The following is a 19,714-nucleotide window of genomic DNA, read 5'->3' as shown; positions in this document are numbered from 1 at the left end:
CACACACACACACACACACACACACACACACACACACACACACACACACACACACACACACACACACACACACATTAACCTCCAATAAAGAAAGAAAAAGAAAGACGAGACACACAACTTTAAACAAGAGAAAGAAAGTGTTACGTTTACATGCACTTGATGTGTGTGTGTGTGTGTGTGTGGGTGCGGCGACCTCCAAACAGCGGTCACGTGATTGTGTGCACCTGAGTGTCACGCTTCTGGTGGTGGTGATGGTGGTGATGGTGACCGTGGTGGTGGTGATGGTGGTGGTGAAAAAAGTCAGTATATGCATAAGTTTTTTCCTCCACGTAGTAGTAGCAGTGGTGGTGGTGGTGGTGGTGGTGGTTAGTGGTAATGTTGTTAGTAGAGGTGTTGATAGAAATGTTAGTAGTTGTGAAAATAGTAGTAGTAGTAGTGGTGATGGTGTTAGCTAAAACCGATGTTATTAATTGTGTTGGTGATGGTTAGTAGTAGTAGTAGTAGTAGTAGTAGTAGTAGTAGTAGTAGTAGTAGTAGTAGTAGTAGTAGTAGTAGTAGTATGAGAAGGAGGAGGAGGAGGAGGAGTAATAGTAGTGATAATAGTTGTAGAAGTGATAGTAGTTGTAATAGTAATAGAAGTAGCTGCAATAGTGACAGAAGTATATAGAAGTGATAAATGAAGAATTAGCCATAAAAAAAAGAAGAAAAAGGCGAAAACAGAAATTAATGATTAAAAACACAAGATCGACTGAAGGAGACGTCAACAAACACACACCAAGACTCAGCAACTTCCGCGTTCAAATCCTTAGCAGGGTGGAGACGAATGGGGCTTATGTCACATCCTGCTGCAGCCCTTCCTTCCCCCGGCAGAAGGTGCAACACGCATGGGGAGAGCTTTGATTGTGTTCATTTGAGATATTTCTTTTCGACACTTCCTTTCTTGAATTTACATCATTCTTGGGACTTTTATATACATTTCTTATCTTATCTTTCTTTATTTAACTATTTATTTTGCCGTCTTTTGTTGCTCTTTATTAAAAGCTCTCTTACGTAATATAATACAGCAATGCAAATGACAAGTGACAGTGACAGGAATAAATGGCTGTCACTCCTCTCCTTTCCTCAACTCTGTCTCTCTCTGTGTGTGTGTGTGTGTGTGTGTGTGTGTGTGCTCCAGGTAACCAGAGGCAGTCTACACCACACCCTTGTTTATCCTCTCTGGGTTATCGTGAGGTTTGCCCCGAGGTGGGATAATGTGGGTAAAAAAGTAAATAAGGATAATAAAACCGCCGTACAAGGCAACAGGAAACGGTGAAAAAAAAGAAGGACAAGTTTGTAAGATTTAAAGACCAAAGGCAAATAGGCGGAAGTCTCAGAAAAAAATTGAGATAAAATAAGATGAGTGATGAGAAGTGGAGACAAGAAGTAGAAAAGGAGAAGGAGAAGAAGGAGGAGGAGGAGGAGGAGACAGACAATGAAGGTAAATTTAGAAAAGGAAATGAAAAAAAAGTAAAAAATAAAGGAATAGGAGGAACAGGAAAGAAGTTAAGAAATTATGATAATGAAGAAATAATTATGCTAAGAAGAAAGAACACAAGACATGAAACAGTAACAAAATCTATATCACCACTATCATGAAATCCTCCTCCTCCTCTTCTTCCTCTTCCTTCTCCTCCTTCCCACCTTCCTTCGTCATTCCTTCTTCTTCTTCTTCTTCTTCTTCTTCTTCTTCTTCTTCTTCTTCTTCTTCTTCTTCTTCTTCTTCTTGTCCTTCTCTCCTCCTCCTCCTCCTTTTTCTTCTTCTTCCTCCTTTAGTTTCTCATTACATTTTTTCTTCAATAACTCTTTCCTCTCCTTCACTATCATCTATACGAATGCCACACTACCTTCACTATATTCATCACTATCTTAGCTGCCTTTGTTCATTCACTTTTTTTGTTTCCTTCACATTCCTTTTCGCTTCCTCTATCGCCTCCTTCATCTCCTTCACTGCCTTCTTCGTCCCTTCGTCAGGTAATTCACGCCATAGCAAACGTTTTTATTTCCTTCAGCTTCCTTTTCGCTTCCTCTTCCCTTCCTTCATCGCCTCCTTCACTCTCTCCTTTACCTCCTTCACCGCCTCCTTCGTCCCTCCTTCAGATAATCCAGGCAACAGCAGACTTCTTTTATTTGCTTCACCTTTCTTTTCCCTTCCTTCATTGCCTTATTTATCCTCTACTTCATCTTCCTCCTTCACCTCCTTCACCGCCTCCTTCGTCCCTCCTTCAGATAATCCAGGCCATAGCAGACTTCTTTTATTTCCTTCACCTTCCTTCATTACTTCCTTTATCCTCTACTTCATCCTCTCCCTTCACCTTCTTCACCGTCTCCTTCGCCCCTCCGTCAGGTGATCGAGGCCATAGCAGGTGCGGTACGGGCGTGTCATGGCGTCAAGCTGTTGGATGTGGACCCAGGCGCCTCTACTAACCGAACCGTGTACACCTTTGTGGGCGGCCCAGATGAAGTGGTGGAGGCCGCCCTTGCCGCTGCCAGGGTCGCCTTCGCCAGGATTGACATGACTAAGCATAAAGGTGAGGAAACTGCTAATTGTTTTTGTTGTTGTTGTTGTTGTTGTTGTTGTTGTTTATCTTAAGCCCTTGAGTACCATGACGCGTTTCCATATTGATTCTGCTTACTATTTGGTGATTTTATACAGGTTCAGAAACTTATAAAGGGGATTAAAATAGTAAAGACTGTGGTCATTAAGCTTCTGATCTCCATAAACCTCTCCTAATGTCAATAAAATGGTCTAATCGTACACAAATCTCAAAGTAAAAATGTATATGTATTGAAGGGGTTTGTAGCTTCTCTTATTTACTCGTGTTATGTTCTTGTTCTTGTTCTTGTTCTTGTTCTTGTTCATGTTATTCTTCAGACAGGACTGCCACGTGTAAGTTCATTGGCTTCCTACGGGTTTCCTTATCTTAATTTATTGTTCTTCTTGTTCTTCTTAGAGGGAATGTTACGTGTAGGGGTTCTGTCATCTTATGTTGTACCTTCTTCTTCTTCTTCTTCTTCTTCTTCTTCTTCCTTGGGGGTGTTGTGTACCCTGTCACTACTGTCTCCATCCCTCCTCCCCCTCCTCCTCCTCCTCCTCCTCGTCGTCTTCCTCCTCCTCCTAATTATTCAGTCTTTTTCTGGACTTCCTTTTCCCAAATTTGTCTGGCTTTTTATGGGAGTTCCCTCACCTCTTATTATTCTTTATCTCCTCGCTTCCTTGTCCTCCCTTCTCATACCCCCTTAGTGTTTCAGAGATCATCCTCCTCTTTCTCCTTCTCCTCATCTTTCTTCTTCCTCTTCTTCTTTTTCTTTCTCCTTTCTTTTTCTTTTATTGTTGTTGTTGTTGCTGTTGTTTTTGTTCTTTCATGGTGGATCGTGGAAAATCTTATGCTGTGCTATCCTATCTGTTTACAAGAAGTTAGTAGTATTAGTAGTAGTTTCCGAGCGAAGTTGAAAGGTTTTAGATATCTGTTTCTGTTTGAATATCCTTCTCCTCCTCTTTCTCCTCCTCCTCCTCGTCTTTATCCTCTAAATTTTTGCCTTTCTTATTCTTCTACCTCCTCTCCTTCATTCTATCCTCTTCTTCCTTTCTCCTCCAGTTTTTCTCCTATTCTTGCTCTTTCTCTTTACTTATTCTACCCTCATCTCCTTCCTATAGTTTTATCCTCCTCTTCCTCCTCCTCCTCCTCCTCGTGATTCTACAGCTGGCGTGCCGTGTCCTCGCCTCAGCAACAGGCCACACACACACACACACACACACACACACACACACACACACACACACACACTGCAGGGGGTGGGTGTGGGGGACAGGGGGTGTCTAGGAATGTTGTCTAAACCCGCACAAAAAGATGTCGCCTCGTGGAGCTCCCCGCCCCGCTAATAAGACGCCTCTGTTATGCTTGGTCGTGTTAGTCAATTGCTAATGTTAATGTACAGGGTCCCGCACTCTGAACTGTTCTGCTCTCTCACCGTGACTGTTTTCAAAGGCCACAGAGATGATCAGGCAGGTTTTCAAGAGTGTTTCTCCTGTTAATGATGTAGATGTATTGTTAATCTGTCCTTAGAACTATTAAAATACCTTTAAAAACGCTATGCTCTTTTGACACGACTGTTTAGAAATACAACAGAGATGATCAGGCGGGCCCTCAAGAGTGATTCTCCGGTTATTGATGTAGATATATTGTATATATGTCCTTAGAACCATTAACAACTCAACACACAACCCTACCCTGCCATATCCCCTCCCACAGGCTCCCACCCTCGCATGGGCGCCTTGGACGTGTGCCCCTTCATCCCCGTGCGTGGCGTGACTCAGAAGGAGTGTGTGGCCATCTCTGCTACCTTCGGCCGGCGCCTCGCTAAGGAGTTGGGCGTTCCTGTCTATTTGTACGGCGCCGCTGCCACTAAAGACTTCCGCACAACACTGCCGCAGATCAGGGCCGGGGAGTACGAGGGCCTTAAGGATAAGGTAAGGGGATAGAGAAGTAAGGGGAAGGAGTAAGGTATAATAGAGTTCGTAGCTTCACTGTTTGTTCTGTCTGTTTCTGTTCCTCATAAGTGTTCTTCTATCTTTATTCCTCATACATCTATATCTATATCTATTCTCCATGTACAATTGTTCTCTCAGCCTCTAGTCCCCACACAGTTGTTCTTCTGTCTGTCTATTCCCCACACAACTGTTCTATCTACCTCTAATCCCTACACAACTGTTCTGTCTATTTATATTCCACACGCTATTGTTCTGTGTATCTCTAATCTCGCATCGTTGTTTTTCTGTCTATCTGTTCATCACACAACTTTTCTATCTATCTCTATTCCCCACACAACTGTTCTTTCTATCTATATTGCCCACATACTGTAATTGTTCTATCTGCCTCTATTTCCCCACGCAGTTATTCTTCTGTCTCTCTGTTCATCACACAATTGTTCTATCTACCTCTATTCCCCACACAGTTGATACAGCCCAAGTGGGAGCCAGATTTCGGGAGCCGTGAGTTCGTGCCTCGCTGGGGCGCCACCGTCACGGGCGTCAGGAAGTTCTTGATCGCTTACAACGTCAATCTTCTGTCCACCAAGGAACAGGCACACAGGTGAGGGGCGGTGCTATGTGGTGATGTGGTGATGTGGTGTGGTGCTGGGTGGATGATGTGGACTCTATCTTTATCATCTTGAATATCTCTCATCTTTCGCCTTTGTTATCCAAATTTTAAGATCTCTTTTGTGTCTATCGTCTATTTTTCTTAATTCATTATTTATCTTAGGGTGGAACTACAAATCAGCGTGTTTTTATCTATTTTCAAGTGTTCCTTGGCGAGTTTTTTTTTCACGAATAAGAAAGAGTAAAAATTCACCATGGCGATCTAACAGCTTTCGTCTTTGTCATCGTGCATTGTTCGTCTTTGCTTTCGTACATCATCAGTTTTTACTATTCCGCATTTATTAATTCACGTAGATTAGACAGTATCACTTTTCACAAACAACATTCTACGGGCCAAGAGATCTGCTGCTGCTGGTAAGGAGTGGTGAGATTGGTGTAGTGATGTGTTGGGACTACTACTACTACTACTACTACTACTACTACTACTACTACAGCAACAACAACAACAACAACAACAACACTACTACCACCACCACCACCACCACTCCCTAAAAAAAAATCTCTATATTAAACCAGCTCCAGGTAAATCAGGTGCTTCAGGTCGTGTCTATCAATCCTTTGCCTCCACCCATGTCACGTGGTCTCGCCCAGGGCCTCTTCCACCCTTATGTGGCGCGCACCCCTGTGTGGATGGAGGCAGGGGTGGAGTCTTGACTGCTTATTTGGCTGGCATTATTTTGATCTGTCTTACTTACTGATCTGAATTTGCTACCTAACTGAACGCTCTCTCTCTCTCTCTCTCTCTCTCTCTCTCTCTCTCTCTCTCCCCCCAGCAATAATATAACAACTTTCTTCACTCTCATTAATTTTCTGCCAGTTTTCGTTTTCTTTTTCCTCCTGCCATCACTATCCCGTCCACGTCACTAACGCAATAGTTCTCCACTGTCTTCACTCTTCCTCTCCTCTCATTGGTAAGCGTTGTGTGCACCTTCCCCGCTGTGTATTTTTCCTCCTTCCTTTGACCTGAACTATCTCAAAAAGAGGAGCAAAGTGACGCCTGAATCAATAGCTGACTTAATAGACTAAATAAGTGTGTACATGAATATTTAAGCACGTAAATATGAATAAAAGAAAAGAAAAGAAGTAAAAATTAAGTAAAATGCTAACTTGATATTTTCCTTGATATCTTTTATTGTTTTCTATTTTATTATGCTATTATTATTATTATTTTCATTTTTATTATCATTCCTCTTTTTTTTTCTTTTTCTTTTTCTTTTTCGTCTTTCTTTTCTTTACCTCTTGTTCTTCGTCTTTTTCTTTTTTTTCTTCTTCTTCCTCCTCTTCCTCCTCCTCTTCTTCTTCTTTTTCTTCTTCTTCTTCTTCTTCTTCTTCTTCTTCTTCTTCTTCTTCACTTCTCCATCATTTACTATTTAAGTACGTGGCAATTTTGTATTTAATCCTTTTTTTTACCCAATTTAGTGTTCTTTTTTATTCATTTTTTCCATTTTCTTTTTTTTTTCGTGTTGTTCTCAGCCAGTGTCTTTCTCATGCACGTAAATTAATAGTAACGTCACCTTCTCCACTATTTCGTATTTTAAGAGACAGTAATTTCATGTTTTTGTCTCCTCTCCCTTTTCTTCTCTTCCTTTTTTTTTCTATTTTTTGCTTGGTTGGTTTACACATACAAATGCTACACAAACACAGTGGTAACGCAACCTCTTCTGTTGTTTACTATATAAGAAACTGCAATTTAATCTCTCTCTCTCTCTCTCTCTCTCTCTCTCTCTCTCGTTTTCGCACACACTTTTTCTCTAGTCTCCTTTCCACGTCATATTGAGTCGACATTAAGGACAAATATGGAAGGTTTTTCATCTCAGTCCATCATTTATTCAATCTCATTAACTCTGAAACTTATAATTAAATAGTACTTCGGTTTTCTTCACCTTTTTCTATCTCACTAATTTTAGCATCTCAGTCATAATCCTCTCTTTTTTTTTCTTATCTTTGTACACTTGTGGTCAGAGATCAATAGCCCTTTCTCACTCACTGTGACTGTGTTTTATTATTTTCTCAATGTTAAGCTCAGGATCTGCTCGCGGTATGGCAAAATGTGGCCTTGTGTTGTGGTATGCTTTGTTCTCTCACCAGGAATGTATTCAATGGCCTGCTTTAAAGGGTTCTAATATACGTGATTTTTCTCCTAATAGACATGCATAATCCTTTTAATACCTTCATTACTGGAACGCATTTTTATCATGAATTGTTGATGTAATTAGACTATTCTGTTTACATTAGGAAGGGTCTACGGAGGTCAGGAGATTAATGGCCAGTCTTCACTATTCTTTATCGCTACATAAGTTTCTAAAGCTGTATAGAATCGCCAGATGGTAAGCAGAATAAATATGAAAACGTGTTCCGCTACTGAAGGGGTTAAACTCTCACTAGAATCACAAAGAAAGTATTAGAAAAAACAACAACTCAATGAAGTCACTGACATTGAACTACTACTACACAAACAGGCAATGAAGGAAAGCAGTCTATAACATGTATTGTAGATAAATCATAAAAGTTAGAGGTGAAGGAAGCCATCAAACACACACACACACACACACACACACACACACACACACACACACACACACACACACACACACGAAATTAAATAAACAAGACAAAGAAAAAAACAGACTAATTAACGAACCAGCTATCAAGAACAATAATAACGTAGCTAATCCACTAACTTCTAACCAAAACTGCACAAACACTCAATGTAAGCCGCCAGTGTTATACCAAAGCCTCGTGTCTCTCTGCTAGGATCGCGCTCAACCTCCGGGAACAGGGTCGCGGCCCCACCCAGACCGGCCGCCTCAGATGCTGCCAGGCCATTGGTTGGTATCTGGAGGAGCAACGCTTGGCCCAGATCAGCATCAACCTCACAGACTACGACGTGACACCCATGCATGTGGCCTTCGAGGAGGTAGGTGTGGGTGGAGGGGTGGACCTGGGTGTGGGTGGGCTGGAACTGGTGGTGGTGGTGGTGGTGCTACGTATTACAATGAGGGGGTTAGTTTAACGAGTTTTCAAGATTGTGTCCCGCGGGGTTTTCATTTTTCATTTATTTCTTTTTTTTTGGTTAGTGTGTTGACGTGGTACTTCCTGTGTGTGTGAGAGAGAGAGAGAGAGAGAGAGAGAGAGAGAGAGAGAGAGAGAGAGAGAGAGAGAGAGAGAGAGAGAGAGAGAGAGAGAGACTCAATACGTATTTTGTACAACTTTATGACCTACACACTTCTCTCTCTCTCTCTCTCTCTCTCTCTCTCTCTCTCTCTCTCTCTCTCTCTCTCTCTCTCTCTCTCTCTCTCTCTCTCTCCCCTCCCCTGTTTCCTCCACAGCTCCCATCTCTTTTATCACTTCCCCACGCCCCCTTTCCCCTCTCACTTCTTCCGAGCACTTCCCCTCACTCTCTTCTATCACACACACACACACACATACACACACACACACACACACGCACGCACGCACAAGTGGTCATTCCCCTCAGTCTTACACGTTTCTTTCCCTCACTTCTCCCTTCCTCCCTATTGGAACACTCCCTCAAACATCACTGCCCTACCTTCCTTAATTACTATTCATATATTTCTCTTCCTTTTTTTCTCATCAAGCAAACTCTTATCCCTCCATCCATCCCTTTGTTGGAAGCGCTCATTGCAAACAACCCATGCTGACATAAGAACATAAAAGAAAAAAAAGAAAAAGCTACAAGAGGCTGTCAGATCTACACGTGGCAGTCCCTCTATGAACAAAGCTACTTAATTCTATCTATCATTCTCATCCATAAATTTATCTAATCTTCTTTCAAAGCTACTTATTAACTTAGCACTAAGAACATGAATGATTACTGAGACCCCATTTCTTTCCTAAACCTGATTTTCTCATGCTTAAACCCATTATTTCTGGTTCTACTACTCCTAAGAACTTTGCTCATGTCCCGTTCGTTATAACCCCTCCTCTTAACCGATGTCTCTCTAAGGAATGCAGATTTAGGTTTTTTTTTCTATCTCGCTTCAAGTTACTCGAAATAACAGAGAGAGAGAGAGAGAGAGAGAGAGAGAGAGAGAGAGAGAGAGAGAGAGAGAGAGAGAGAGAGAGAGAGAGAGAGAGAGAGAGAGAGTGCTATTTGTCACGCCCCCATAACTGCTGATGATGACTAGGACCCAGAACGGTGAAATGTGGATGTTTAGTGAGGCAACGCAGAAAGTAACAATAGGATACGCACCACAACCTTACCGTAGAATCAAGAGAAGCCCAGCGCATCCTCAGAACAGTTCCTGAGCCCATAGACAACAGACTACCAAGACCAGACACTTGCTTAGCTCTCCGACAGCAGAGTCTACACGTCTCTCAACAACGCTGCCAAAACCCAGCCAGAAGAACCAAGAGAAAAACAAGATTCCTAATCACTGAAATATGTTTACTTGCTCCTTGACCACCTCCAATCTCTAAAGTGGCAATAAATTACAAAAACCTATTATTTTTAACCCATTTCTTTATTCTAGATGTCTTTAGAGATTCCATGGTATTGAAGAGGTTAACCGTATACTGCCACTAGACGCCCTCACTCCTTCTCTCACCCCGCCAGGCAAAGAAAGACGCCGCGGAGCTCAAGATTGGAGTGATGGGTTCAGAGGTGGTAGGTCTCGTCCCCCTCGCGGCTCTCCTGCAGGCGGCGGAGTACTATATAGCCAAGGAGGAGCTGTTTATACTGGAGGAGGAGCAGAAGGTGCAGCTTGCCATCAACCGCCTCGGACTCAGCACTCTGTCTCCCTTCAACCCAAAGTGAGAGAGAGAGAGAGAGAGAGAGAGAGAGAGAGAGAGAGAGAGAGAGAGAATTTTATGGCGCGCTGTTAGTTTATTAGTGGTAATGGTGGTAGTGGTAGTGGTGGTGGTAGTAGTAGTAGTAGTAGTAGTAGTAGTAGTAGTAGTAGTAGTAGTAGTAGTAGTAGTAATATAAATAGTAGTAATAGAAGATAGAAGTAGTAGTAGTAGTAGTAGTAGTAGTAGTAGTAGTAGTAGTAGTAGTAGCAGCAGTAACAGCAGCAGTAGCACAAACAACATGAGTTCTAGAAATAGCAACAACACAAGGTAAACTAAGAAATAATAACAATAATTCAGACTATTAATTCATTCCTTACTATTCTCTTCACCCATGCATTAGCCCCGTCCTCTCTACGTCACCCATTACCTCAAGAAATTCACCCCTACACCACCCTGCCATTACGTGCATATTCCTTTGCCACACTAGACTTATTGTCCCACATATATGCAAAAAAACGTTCTTTCTTTACTCCCTTACTTAACATTTTCACGAGCAGGTGTGTGCACGTAATCAATATTCCATGTACGTGTGTGTGTGTGTGTGTGTGTGTGTGGACATATTTCCCAAGTAATTGCATCTTATTAACTTGGTATGTGTTTCAGTGTGTGTGTGTGTGTGTGTGTGTGTGTGTGTGTGTGTGTGTGTGTGTGTGTGTGTGTGTGTGTGTGTGTGTGTGTGTGTGTGTGTATGTCGCGTGCGTGCGTGGGTGTGTGCGTTTTATTATTATGAAGCTCTGCAAAATCTCAGCCTTTGGAGAGAGAGAGAGAGAGAGAGAGAGAGAGAGAGAGAGAGAGAGAGAGAGAGAGAGAGAGAGAGAGAGAACGAGAATGGGAACAAGAATGACAGCTTAGGGCAAGAACGAAAGCAAGAGAGAGAGAGAGAGAGAGAGAGAGAGAGAGAGAGAGAGAGAGAGAGAGAGAGAGAGAGAGAGAGAGAGAGAGAGAAACCACAATCAAATCACAATAACACACGTCAATTTATCTCCCCCTACCCTTACCCTACCACGCCCACTCGCCCCTCTCTGTCTATGGGCGTGTACGGAAAGGGAGCGCATCATCGAGTACTGTGTGGGCGCGGGGCAAGGCGTGGGGAAGCTGGGGCGTGGCAGTGTGGAGGAGTTCGTGAGGGGCGTGGCGGCAAGGACTCCAGCACCAGGAGGCGGCTCTGTGGCAGCTACTGTGGCGGCCATGGTGAGAGAGAGAGAGAGAGAGAGAGAGAGAGAGAGAGAGAGAGAGAGAGAGAGAGAGAGAGAGAGAGCCCTAGTCTTAGTTTTATTTGTTTTATTAATTTAATCTAGTTATTCTTTATATTCTTCATTTTTGTTATTTTTGTTCATTACTCTAATTTATTATTCACATTCATTCTGGTCATTTAATTGTGGGAATTATGAAGGAAATTATTAAATGTGATGGTTTGCCTGTGTTGTAGAGAGAGAGAGAGAGAGAGAGAGAGAGAGAGAGAGAGAGTGTCACAGTGAGGGTTGGTGACCTTTAGCTCATAGAAATTAATATATTCTCGCGCTCTCTCTCTCTCTCTCTCTCTCTCTCTCTCTCTCTCTCAGACGATGATGACGTCGATGATGTAGAAATAGCAGCAGCAGCAGCAGCAGTACTATTATCATTATTATTATTGTCATTATTATTGTTATTATTATTATTATTATTATTATTATTATTATTATTATTATTAGTAGTAGTAGTAGTAGTAGTAGTAGTAGTAGTAGTAGTAACGGACACACGCCATCAGTAACGCACCCCCTGTTGGCTACTATTATGTTTTACTCATACAATCATTAATGTCTACCATTATGCCTTACCACTCCCTCCTATCCTGGCAGGGCGCGGCGTTAGGCACCATGGTGGGCCAGATGACCTTCGGCAAGCGGCAGTGGGAGGCTCTGGATGCCACTATGCGCCGCCTCATCCCGCCCCTCCATCAGGCTGCAGTCTCCCTCCTGCCGGCCATCGACGCTGACACCGCTGCCTTCAACGCCTACATGGTGCGTCGCAGGGCTATTGTGTAACGTTATGTCACCTTACCTAACTTACCCTAACCAAACCTAACCAATCCTAACCAACCCTAATCTATCCTAACCAAACCTAACCAATCCTAACCTATCCTAACGTACTTTCTAAGATGTCTTACTTTCTATAACGCAGCCTGACTTTTTCTGAGCTAACCCAAACTAATCTAACCCAACCCAACCCAACTCAATCCAACCTAACCTAACCTTTCCTAACCTATTTTATTTTGACTAAGTTTTCTCCCTCTCTCAATCATTCTTATCTGTTTTCTTTCTCTCTTCATTTCTTATTCACATTTTTTTCTTTTTCTTCCTAATACAACTTTGATACATTTTTTTTTTCCATTTTAATCACTCATATTCCTTCTATTCTCTGTCTGACATTTTTTCTTATTCATATTTTCCTTTTCACCTTTTTGATCGTCCTATTTGTGTTCACTTTTTCCTATTTCCTCCTGTCCGCTTCTTCGTATTCGTTTCCTTATTTCCTTCTATCCTAACTCATATTTTCCTTCCACCGTTTTCCTTTTCCTTTTTGTTTAATGTTCACTAGTTCCTCCTTGTGGACTTTTCCTATTCATTTCCTTATTTCCTTCTTTTCTTCATCACAGTTTGCAATTTTTTATCCTTATACTTTTCAATTGTTCTCTTTTTTGTTCCATTCTCACATCTTTCTCCTGCAAGTTTCCTATTCCTTTCTTTATTTTCTTCTTTCCTTCGTCACATTTTGCAATTTTATCCGTTTTCCTTTCATTTATTCTCATTTCGTTCCATCCTCTCTAGTTTTTCCTGCTAACCTATTCATTTCCTTATTTCCTTCTTTCCTTAGTCTTATTTCGCAATTTTTATCCATTTTTACCTTTCAATCATTCTCCTCGTTCTGTTCCATTCTCTTTAGTTTCTCCTGCAAGCTTTTCCCCAATGCTATTAACCTCGTTCCCTTCCCGGCGCGCGGCGGGGACCAGCCAGCCATCGAGCAAAGCACATGACGTTCGCAGTGCAGGTGGGAGTAATTACAAGGCTGACCTTTATTGCACGTAACTTAATACAACGTCCCTTGTTTACGCTCGCCTACCTTTGCTGCGGAGCGATAACTCAGTCGGAAAATGTGTGTATTGGTGAGGCTGAAAGGAAGGGGAGGAGTAGAAGTAGGAAGGGGAAGATGAGGACGAGACTGAGGGAGACGAGTGACAGGAAGAGGAAGTATACTCGTACAAAAGAAGTGGAGTAGAGTGAAATATTACGTAAAAGTTGATGGGAATGAGATTAAGAGAATGACGACAACAATAACAGTAACAACAACAACTGCTACTGCTACTATGACTTCTACTACTATCACTACTACTACTACTACTATCATCACCACTATTACTACTATTACTACTACTACTACTACTAAGGAGTTCCAGAGTTTACCAGAGAAAGGGATGAATGATTGAGAGTACTGGTTAGCACATAAAACCCCTAACCGTGCTCTGTGACTCCCCGGGCACGGTCATATTCCCCCCTCCCCACACTTATTTCACCCCCACGGACATTTTCCCCCTGATATGTTCCCCTCGTGCTTACCGCAGGACGCTGTAAGGCTTCCACAGGGAACGGAGGAGGAGAAGGGTGTGAGGGAGAGAGCGGTGAAGACAGCCACGGAGAAGACCATCCAGGTGCCTCTCTCCCTCCTGAAAGTGATTGACCAGACCTGGGAGCCTCTGGTGGAGATGGCGACCGTGGGCAACATGAACTGCAGGTCCGACTTACAGGTCAGTCACTCAGTCAAGTCAGTAAGTCAGTCAAGTAAGAAGTGAAACAGTCAGTAAATTTATAAGTCAAGTAAATAACATCTTAATCATCCAGTCACTCCCAATCAGTCAGGCAAAAAGTTAACCCCTTGAGTACCATAACGCGTTTCCATATTCATTCTGCTTACAATTTCGTGATTTTATACAGCTTCAGAAACTTACGTGGGAGATTGAAATGTGAAGACTGGCCATTAACCCTTGTTAATGTCAATAAAATGGTTTAATCGTACACAAATCTCAAGGTAAAAAATATGTCCTTGTATTGAAAGGATTAATCACCCACTCAGTAAACCCATCGAGTCAAACACACCCCAGTCACCCTTGATATCACCCACACCAGGTCGGGGCGCGGTGTCTGGAGGCTGGGGCGTGGGGTGCCTACTACAACGTGCTGGTGAACCTGGACAACCTGCTGGAGGGGCCTGAACGCAACTCCTACTTAACACAGGCCGAAGATTTCCTGCAGAAGGCGCGGCGAGGATGCGAGGCCGTTCTGAGCGAGGTGGAAAAGCGGGTGGAATAGCAGGAGGCCGAGGGGGGGAGGAGGAGCAGGGGGAGTGGAGAGAGGAATGGAGGAAATGGAGGAAGGAGAGGAGAGAATGTTTCGCGAAAAAGAGAAAGCGGAGGGAGGAGTAAGGATAACGGAAGCAGGAGAGAAGGAAGTGAAAGAAGAGACAGAAGGAAGAACTCCAGCCAGCCTCCTCCAGGAAGAACCAGCAGACGACGGTAGTGTGTGTGTGTGTGTGTGTGTGTGTGTGTGTGTGTGTGTGTGTGTGTGTGTGTGTGTGTGTGTGTGTGATTTGGAAACCGTCCTCTCCATGCGTGCCTTCTCCATGCCCCTCTCCTTTTATCTCCCTCCCTCCTCTCCTCCTCCTCTCCTCCTCCTCCTCCTCCTCCCTCCTTTGTAATCTCAAGTGTAGCAAGTCAGGTACTAACAAAGCGTATATGCATTTTATACCAAGTGTTATGAAGTGTGTGGCAATGATCCAGCCACCTGAAGACGCTGGAACACAAGACGACTGATGCTGTTCCTCGCTGATTGGTCTATAAATCCTCATCTCGTGTTCAAAAAGCACGTCAAATTCGCTTCATTCCTAACAGAAGCATTACTTAATTCTAATATGCCAGATTATTTGTGTAGGGTTAATCCGGTGATCTTATCAAGGGTTTTGGTGGAAATACGTTAATTTGCACCATGTTTCGTAGTAAGGCAGGAAGAGTTAGCCAGTACTCTCATTTATTCATACCTTTCCCTGGTAAACTCTGGAACTCCCTGCCTGCCTGCCTTCCATCTTCCTGCTACTTGACTTCTTTTAAGAGGGAAGTTTCAAGACATTTGTCCCTGACTTTTGGTTAACTCTACTAATCTTTTAAGGTAACTGGCAATCAAGTAGGCCTCTTTTTTTTTTTTTTTTTTTGTTGTCCTTGGCCAGTTTCCCCTCTTACATAAAAAATAAAAAACACATGTACGTAGATCAACCAGCGAGAAAGATCAACAGCCGCCACTAGTGATATCAAGTTCTCGTGTTCTCAGGCGGCCACATTATTTCAAAACACTGACAGACTACAATGAAGGGGAAGCTCTAACAATTGACCTCCTGGCTAGCGAACACCTCTACCTATTAAACCTATCCCTGAAATGTCCTAGTAAGTTAAGATACAGCCACTAAACTTCCACCTTTAGTAGAGCCGCTAAAAGAAGTACCATGACGAAGTACAGTGGATTTCATTGAAAATAAGTGGATATAGGAATACGTGGATTAATAAACAAAGTAAGAGCTTAAAGACCAAAAAGTGAGAATGTGACAGATGGAGGAAAGTGTCTAATACCAGAAAGTCTTACCTTAGCCACTTCAACAGGATCCAATAGACATTACAGAAGGTTCCAAGAGTGCTTTCATAGTATAGGATTAATAAGCAAAGTAAGAAATTAAAGACCAAGGAATGAGAATGTGACAGATGGAGGAAAGTGTCTAATACCAGAAAGTCTTACCTCAGCCACTTCAACAGGATCCAATAGACATTACAGAAGGTTCCAAGAGTGCTTTCATAGTATAGAAATTAACACGTGGATTAATTAGCAAAATAAGAGATTAGAGACGAAGGAGAGAGGATGTGACAGGTGGAGGAGTGTGTCTATTACCAGAAAGTCTTGCCTCAGCCACTTCAGCAGGATCCAATAGACATTATAGAAGGTTCCAAGAGTGCTTTCATGATTCCAGTAATAGATTAACAATTATCCTGTACTTGTGATAGGGAAAGCTCTCTTGAGAACCTATCTATACATCTGTGACCTTTGTAAATTTGTTCTGGTGAGTTCAAAGCGTTTCAAAATACAAAGCAAATTATTTTTTTATTGGAACGTTTTGTGAAATATGATTGAACTTATTTGGGCAACTGCACACTCACTCTCGCCTGTTCACGACACACCATTCAGGAAAGCGCTATAGTAAAAAGGTCAAAAGCAACACCAGAATGAATATATGCAGATTTGTTATGCATTCAAATTGATGTTTAAATAGACTCTGATGCAGTAATACATAAAGTGATTCCAAGCATTATATCAGAGCCATAAAAGCCAGATTCTCTCTCTCTCTCTCTCTCTCTCTCTCTCTCTCTCTCTCTCTCTCTATGCCTCAGCTTGCGTATATAGAAGAGAGAAAGAGAGATAGTCTGTGTTGAACTATAAAGATAACACTGATATGACTTTCTCTCTCTCTCTCTCTCTCTCTCTCTCTCTCTCTCTCTCTCAGACATAATTAGAATTTGCTCAATTAATCATAAGTATAATGAACGAGTAAAAAGACCTTCGCTTTCTTTCCATCTGTCTTCAAACAAATGATTAGAATAGTTATTACCAAAATGTTTCGTTCACGCCTTAATGTTCTTCCGCTATTTTAGGATCTTTTCAGTTGGATTCGTATGGTATTAATGTTATTCATCCTTCTCATTACAATAGTACGATGTATTTTTCATGTGAGCTTATGATACATTGCTATTTTTTCTCATATTGTGACGTATGATCGAAAGAAAAGAGAAATAAGAACTCACGGTGATGGATCTATAGTGTTTATTGTCTAGATCAACTTCAATAGTCGGTGTGGGATTGAAAACCTTTTGTATCGGCTCCCACTTTAATAATATTTCTTGTTCTTTCTTGTGTTCATCATATTGTGACGTAAGATCGAAAGAAAAGAGAAACGCAAGAACTCACGGGGATGAATCTGTAGTAGGATCAACTCCAATACTCGGCGTGGGATTGAAAACCTTGTATCGGCTCCCAATTCTTTAATATCTCTTGATCTTCTTACTTGTGTTCGTCTATTCTTGGTTTACTTTCATTTTTTTTCCAAATTTTGATCATATATTCCTTTCTTTTTTTCAATTTCATCAATAGATTCGATATACTGAGGCTACGACCCCGCCATCTTGCCTCACCCACTAACGTTTCTCTATTTTGTAACGCTAGACTCAAACTTTAGAACGGACTCAGTAATCAGAGTAGTAATCAGTATAGTGCAGAGTCAACAGAGGGCTTTAGGGAGAGTAGCTGACTAGGGATGATAGTTGGGTAATGACTAGTTCTCATCCATGGAGGTGCTGAAGCCATAACTACGCCATGTTGCCACACTAACCAAGCTTCTCGTTAACCAGTAGCGCTTCGTGAGGGTTGTGGTAGCTATAGTCTGCTGGCTTGGTGGTCAGTTTCTTGCTGGCAGTGTATGGACCAAGGTTCGATATCTCTAATGAGGGAGCTGACTTGACTAATGAATGTGCGTTTGTCTCTCTCTCTCTCTCTCTCTCTCTCTCTCTCTCTCTCTCTCTCTCTCTCTCTCTCTCTCTCTCTCTCGTAACCACATCAACGAAAGCTGCCCACTAACTCACGCGTTTCAAGACATGCTTCCAGATTTTGTACCAGAATATATATTTTTTTGGGAATAAACTTGCTACAGCTTCCAGATGTTTTGTATCCGAGGAACTTATATTTTCTTCCTATTTTATTGTGTGAGAGAGGCAAGTGAAGAGCAAAAAATAGAGGGAAAAGTACCCCAAAGAGAAGTAGAAGGAGGAGGAGGAGAAGGAGGAGTAGGAAATGGAGGAGGAGGAGAAAGAGAAGGAGGAGTAGGAGATGGAGGAGGAGGAGAAGGAGAAGGAGAAGCAAAAAGGAAAAGGAAAAAGAAAAGAAAAAAAGGAAATGGAGAAAGAGAGGGAGAAAGAAAAAAAGTAATGATGAAGAAGGAGAAGGAGAGGAGGAGAAGAAGATAATGATGACGGAGAAAGAGAGGAGAAGAAGAAGAAGACGAAGAAGAAGAAAAAGAAGAAGAAGAAAAATAAGATAAGATAAGCCCTCATCCCGTACAATCACCCCCACCACCACCAACAACAACAACAAAACAACAATAACAACAAAAACAAGAATAGCACGAAAGGACAAAGAGCTTCACGTATAGTCCCATCGGAGGTGAAGGGCTGACCGATTTTGACCAATAAACTAGTAAAGAATGAATATTTCTCACTGAAAATTTGCCTGGAGCAGCAAGAATAATTTTTTTTCTCTAGCCTTCCAAAAGAATTGTGAAACTCGCTGTATTTATTAAAAAAAAGATGAAAGTGTGTGATGGTATGTCGGTGTCGTGCGGAACTGTGCCTGTCGGAGCTATTTGGAGGCTTCAAACATTGGATAAAATAATAATACATTGTAAGACTACTGACGATGTGTTATATACGTTCATAATGACAATTGATGATCGTGCTTACTCTGGCTAGGATATCACCACCATATATCCTTTTATCCACGAGTTTGAGCAAAGATAACAGAGTGTGAAACCCAGGGGATACTTTCGTATGGAGGGAAAATTTCGCACGCGACAGCGGCAAACTGGAAGGCCACTGGCTGACCCGGGCGACAAAAGTACTATAGCTATTCATTGTATTAGTGGTAGGGATGAAAAAGGAATATACATAAGCGTCTTCATCTGAGGGCTTTGCTGGGTTACTGTAGCATAGACTTCAATTAATTCCACTCATTAATTTCATTCCTAATCCTTTCACTGTGTAGATATAAGAAAAAGTTATATATATATATATATATATATATATATATATATATATATATATATATATATATATATATATATATATATATATATATATATATATATATATATATATATATATATATATATATATATATATATATATATATATATATATATATATATATATATATATATATATATATATATATATATATATATATATATATATATATATATATATATATAGTCACTGTCTTCTAGGTCAGGATATTTATTTTCACCAGACACAAACTAACACTTGCAGGTTTGCTGGGTCACTGTAGCCTCCTTTATATTCATATGTTCAAATCTAATATATATTTGGATTTCTTCCTGAAATACCAACGTGTCCCATAGAAAATGGAGAATTCTCTTGTTATGTTTTAAAGAAAACTTAAAATTTAAGGGTTAAGAAATGTAAAATAATGCGTAAGAGAAAGTCCTTAGGAATTATTGGAAAGTTTCATTATAATTTTCAAATATAGCTTGAGAGAGAGAGAGAGAGAGAGAGAGAGAGAGAGAGAGAGAGAGAGAGAGAGAGAGAGAGAGAGAGAGCCGAGTCAATAGTTATCTTTGAGAGAAGGTTCAATACATTCAACATAACGATTAGACATGATGAATACTTGTTAGACCATTTCATTTTGGAAATTTAGCACTAAACGCACCAACACCAATTCTCAAAGCGCATAAAAATGAAAAAGAAAACGAAAAAAAAGAAAGTCCGCATCCGCATCCGCAAAATAAGTACACACGACATCCGCACACACATCCACATCCACCCGATACACCTCTAAAGCGGATACA

General features: G+C 41.5%; 1 protein-coding gene across 2 annotated transcripts in view; it reads left to right on the top strand.

The window, feature by feature from the left end:
• LOC123502762 (formimidoyltransferase-cyclodeaminase-like) overlaps positions 1 to 17,788 on the top strand; it is a 23,140-nt gene extending 5,352 nt beyond the window's left edge. The window contains exons 2-11 of one of the 2 annotated variants that reach the window (XR_006674218.1): positions 2,387 to 2,570; positions 4,293 to 4,510; positions 4,996 to 5,132; positions 7,955 to 8,117; positions 9,777 to 9,973; positions 11,059 to 11,203; positions 11,851 to 12,012; positions 13,611 to 13,793; positions 14,173 to 15,714; positions 15,865 to 17,788. Coding sequence is in view for 1 of the 2 variants with exons in the window: in XM_045252008.1 (XP_045107943.1) it covers positions 2,387 to 2,570; positions 4,293 to 4,510; positions 4,996 to 5,132; positions 7,955 to 8,117; positions 9,777 to 9,973; positions 11,059 to 11,203; positions 11,851 to 12,012; positions 13,611 to 13,793; positions 14,173 to 14,355 (1,572 nt within the window). In the remaining variant the exon portion in view is untranslated. Of the gene's footprint in view, positions 1 to 2,386; positions 2,571 to 4,292; positions 4,511 to 4,995; positions 5,133 to 7,954; positions 8,118 to 9,776; positions 9,974 to 11,058; positions 11,204 to 11,850; positions 12,013 to 13,610; positions 13,794 to 14,172 lie in introns of both variants that reach the window. The other variant, XM_045252008.1, reaches the window with a different exon arrangement.
• The last annotated feature ends 1,926 nt before the right edge of the window (positions 17,789 to 19,714 follow it).

The sequence above is a fragment of the Portunus trituberculatus genome, chromosome 12 (genome assembly GCF_017591435.1).
Source record: "Portunus trituberculatus isolate SZX2019 chromosome 12, ASM1759143v1, whole genome shotgun sequence".
Lineage (NCBI taxonomy): Eukaryota > Metazoa > Arthropoda > Malacostraca > Decapoda > Portunidae > Portunus > Portunus trituberculatus.
This window is presented reverse-complemented; position numbering and strand designations above follow the sequence as displayed.